The sequence below is a fragment of the Corylus avellana genome, chromosome 5 (genome assembly GCF_965113065.1).
Source record: "Corylus avellana chromosome 5, dhCorAvel1.hap1.2, whole genome shotgun sequence".
NCBI classification, from domain to species: Eukaryota; Viridiplantae; Streptophyta; class Magnoliopsida; order Fagales; family Betulaceae; genus Corylus; species Corylus avellana.
Window position 1 is genome coordinate 19,704,111 of NC_142494.1, and position 3,239 is coordinate 19,707,349.

Genomic DNA, 3,239 nt, shown 5'->3' on the forward strand with positions numbered 1-3,239 from the left:
TATTAAAGAGTGAATTCGAACTAGTGATCTTCATTTTATTAGGCGTAGTCCCAACTAATTGATTTACCTATTAGAGACGTTCTAATGTACTTATTTATTCTGATTCTAATTTTTAAAAAAGGAAAATACAGTTAAAGAATACACGTGTTCCACAATGATGGCGAGTATGCGCGTCCAATACTCTCACCTCAACTACCCCTTGTAGCTCTTAAAGAAGGAAAGCTACCCTATATAAAAGACTCAAATGAGTTAACGCATGAAAGACCCCGCAACCTTCTGCGAAAATTTACAACACAACCCGACTCAGAACCACCGGAGCTGTTACTCGGCGACATCAAAGGTGGTTTTCAGGCGCCATGGAGTCGCATGTAGCAGCCCATCAAACAGGGTCATGGACCAACGAGAAGCACTTGCACTTCTTGAACACCATGGAGGCCTCGTTTGTGCGTGCAATGTTTGAAAACAACAGCGGGATTCTCCGGCTGGACCGGTACTTGCCGGACAGCTCGGAGTCAACCCTAGACTTGAAGGCGCAAAGAAAAGTAAAGCATGCCACCGCCGGTAAATACGATAGCCATCTCTCATTGTTTTGTTTGCGCCGGTGTGGTGCAACTGGCGCATGTTAGTAAAGCTGAAACTCTCCCTGTAAAGTCCTGTCTGTGTGCACATTTTGTGTTAATGCATTAATTATTTCTTGTCGGCTTCGTTAACGTGATTACTGTTTTAAACGTACGTGTCAAACACGGCCTAGAGAAATTCGTGTTCCGCCGAATATGCCTCGAGATATTTGTGACATTATAATCCGACCCCTTTTTTTGGGGCACTTTTTGAATTATTTTGAGCTGAGAATCTAATTTCTTTGTTTTGGGTTTGTAGCTGGAAGCGGTAGAGGCAGAATGGACGGTCGAGCTGACAAGAGAGCAAGGAGAGGATCATCTCACCCGTGCAATCCTCCAATATCTCAAGATCAGGTTAGTTGGTGATTAATCCGTTGGTTGATTGGGGTTAATTGATTATCTCTTGTTAGATTAAGGACTTATATGTCCCCGCAGGTGGTCCCACAGCTTGAAGGTAAAGCAGGCGGTGATAAAGATTAGAGTCGACAGAGAGAGAGAGAGAGAGACTCCTCCTAACGTACACCATGGCACCTGTCAGCTGAGAAAGATTCTTTCAATATCGATTTTTCTTTGCTTTTTTTTTTTTTTTTGTTTGTGGGGGTGATGGGCCAGATGGCCGTGTTAATTAGTGTAGTTTAGAAAAGATTGCTGTTGCTCGGGTGGATGACCAAATTGGCCTTGTATTTTTATCAGTATGTAGTAGGTTTGATAGGTGCATGTCATACAAAAATAATGTGAAAAAAAAAAAAAAAAAAATTCTACTCATTTGTTATTCCTATTAATTAATTTGTTCTTAAGCTTGGTTTACAGATAATTTAGTAAGGTAGATATTTTGTTTAGGAGAGTTTGAAACGTGAGATATTTGTAGCGACAGATGATGATGAGTCGTTCCATTATTGTATGGTGTAATGGGCGAAGATTTGGATTGGTGCAAAGGGATAGAAAGGAGAGAGATGTAGACAAGGACAGGCAGAAATATAGTCTCCGGTCTTAGTCTGTTGGCCAAATCAAATCTTTATCATAAAGCTGGTTACTTAATCATTTCATATATATTACAATGCAATTAATGCAACTTGTTGAAGCTTATCTCTCGATCGGCGACGAGGGATATTTTTTTTTTCTTTTTTTGGGGAAGTTTTACTTTGCAAATTCACCAAGTTGATGTAATGTAATGGAGAGAAAAAGAATAGATTCTGCTCTCTAAAGCCATCCTTCCTACAAGTCAAACTACGAACCTTGTGATCCCTCACGCAAGCACAGCTCCTCCACGACTCCGCCTCCTCTTTTGATGTTGCTGTTTTTTGAACTTTTAGATATTTTTTCTTGCTTTTTGTCATGTATTTTCATTATGTTTTGTTTAATCCAAACCGGTTTTGCTTCAAACTTTGTGTATGTGTAGAGTATCTTTTTTCCGTCTATTTGGTCTTCTTTTAGTTCATTGAGGTACTAATCTTGATTGAATTTTTAAAATCAATCCAAATCGATTAGGTTTCAGACTTTGTGTCTGTGAAGGAAATCTTTTTTTCACCATTCATTTTTTGCTTAATTTTCATAGTTTGTTTGAAAATTTGTCAAGATTTAAGTTTTTAAGGGTTTTCTTATTCCCGATGGTTTTATCCATCATTGAACGCTGTGGCCTTAATAGGCTAGGCTGCATTCGCTAGTGCCTTTATCTTTTCTGGTCTCCTTCCAGATCACTGAAGCGCTAAGGGTCTATCAAAATTGAATTTTTCTCTATTGTAATCTCTTTTGAGATCACTGAAGTGCTAAGGGTCTGTCAAAATTGAATTTTTTTCTATTGTAATCTCTTTTGATTAAATAGATGTTTAAAAAAAAAAAAAAAAAAAAACCTCTAAAACATATTAACAAACATAATCATTGATGATGCATAAACAGTACCGGCCGGGGCTAGTTCCCTCAAACTCATGGTCGTGAAATGGTAGCATGATTTGATTTCTCCCACAATATGTATGTGCATATAATATATGCACCATTACCAACCGAACAATTAAGCGTCGTTTCAAATTCTTTGGTCATGTCGTTTATCAATTATCATAACCCATTAATTGAACGTGGAAGCCAGCTGCAATCTGACATTCAGATTTTATATTTCAACGACAACAACAAAAGCGTTTAGTTTTATGTTGATTCTCCTTATCGTGCTGCACCAGAAAAAAAATTAAAAAACACATGTTTTTATATATAATATATAAAACATGGTGCGTTGGTTTTGATACTTCCCAAAAAATAAATAACATTATCAACCATTTTTTTTTTTTTAACTTTTCTCTCGCAAAAGTCAACATCTACCGGGTACTTCCTTCATCCCTGTATTCGAATGGAGCAAAAATAAAGATGTAGCTGTCAAGCTCGTGTGCCTGCGGGGTCTCACAAGATACAAACATGTACTTGGGGAGTGTGGAAGTTTTATGGCATTAGGCTATGCATCTACTCATTTTGGCTGGGGGCTACTTCTCTGTTCTATTTTCTTTTTGATGACCAATTGTTATATTACCACGTGTACTCACCTTATTATGCACCCAATTTAGTGACGTCCTCATTGAGAGTGGGGTGTTTTTACTTTCTTTTTTATTTTTTTGTTTCTGAATAAAACAATGAAAT

General features: G+C 37.7%; 1 protein-coding gene across 2 annotated transcripts; it reads left to right on the forward strand.

Annotated features, from left to right (window-relative positions):
• The first annotated feature begins 263 nt into the window (after positions 1-263).
• LOC132182401 (uncharacterized) lies at positions 264-1,667 on the forward strand. Of its 2 annotated transcripts, none has more exons than XM_059595639.2 (3): positions 264-561; positions 877-971; positions 1,053-1,667. In XM_059595639.2, the coding sequence occupies exons 1-3, from the start codon at positions 357-359 to the stop codon at positions 1,095-1,097; spliced, it is 345 nt and encodes a 114-aa protein (XP_059451622.1). In that variant the 5' UTR covers positions 264-356; the 3' UTR covers positions 1,098-1,667. The 2 variants fall into 2 exon arrangements, with proteins under 2 accessions (XP_059451622.1, XP_059451623.1); XM_059595640.2 differs by having other exon boundaries at positions 1,065-1,667.
• Positions 1,668-3,239: the final 1,572 nt, after the last annotated feature.

What these genes read in the sequence shown, in the direction of transcription:
- LOC132182401 (XM_059595639.2), top strand. Translation starts at nt 357, where the DNA reads ATGGAGTCGCATGTAGCAGCCCATCAAACAGGGTCATGGACCAACGAG. An exon ending in AGTAAAGCATGCCACCGCCG is followed by an intron (nt 562 to 876) that starts GTAAATACGATA and finishes TTGGGTTTGTAG; the next exon opens with CTGGAAGCGGTAGAGGCAGA. An exon ending in CTCCAATATCTCAAGATCAG is followed by an intron (nt 972 to 1,052) that starts GTTAGTTGGTGA and finishes ATGTCCCCGCAG; the next exon opens with GTGGTCCCACAGCTTGAAGG.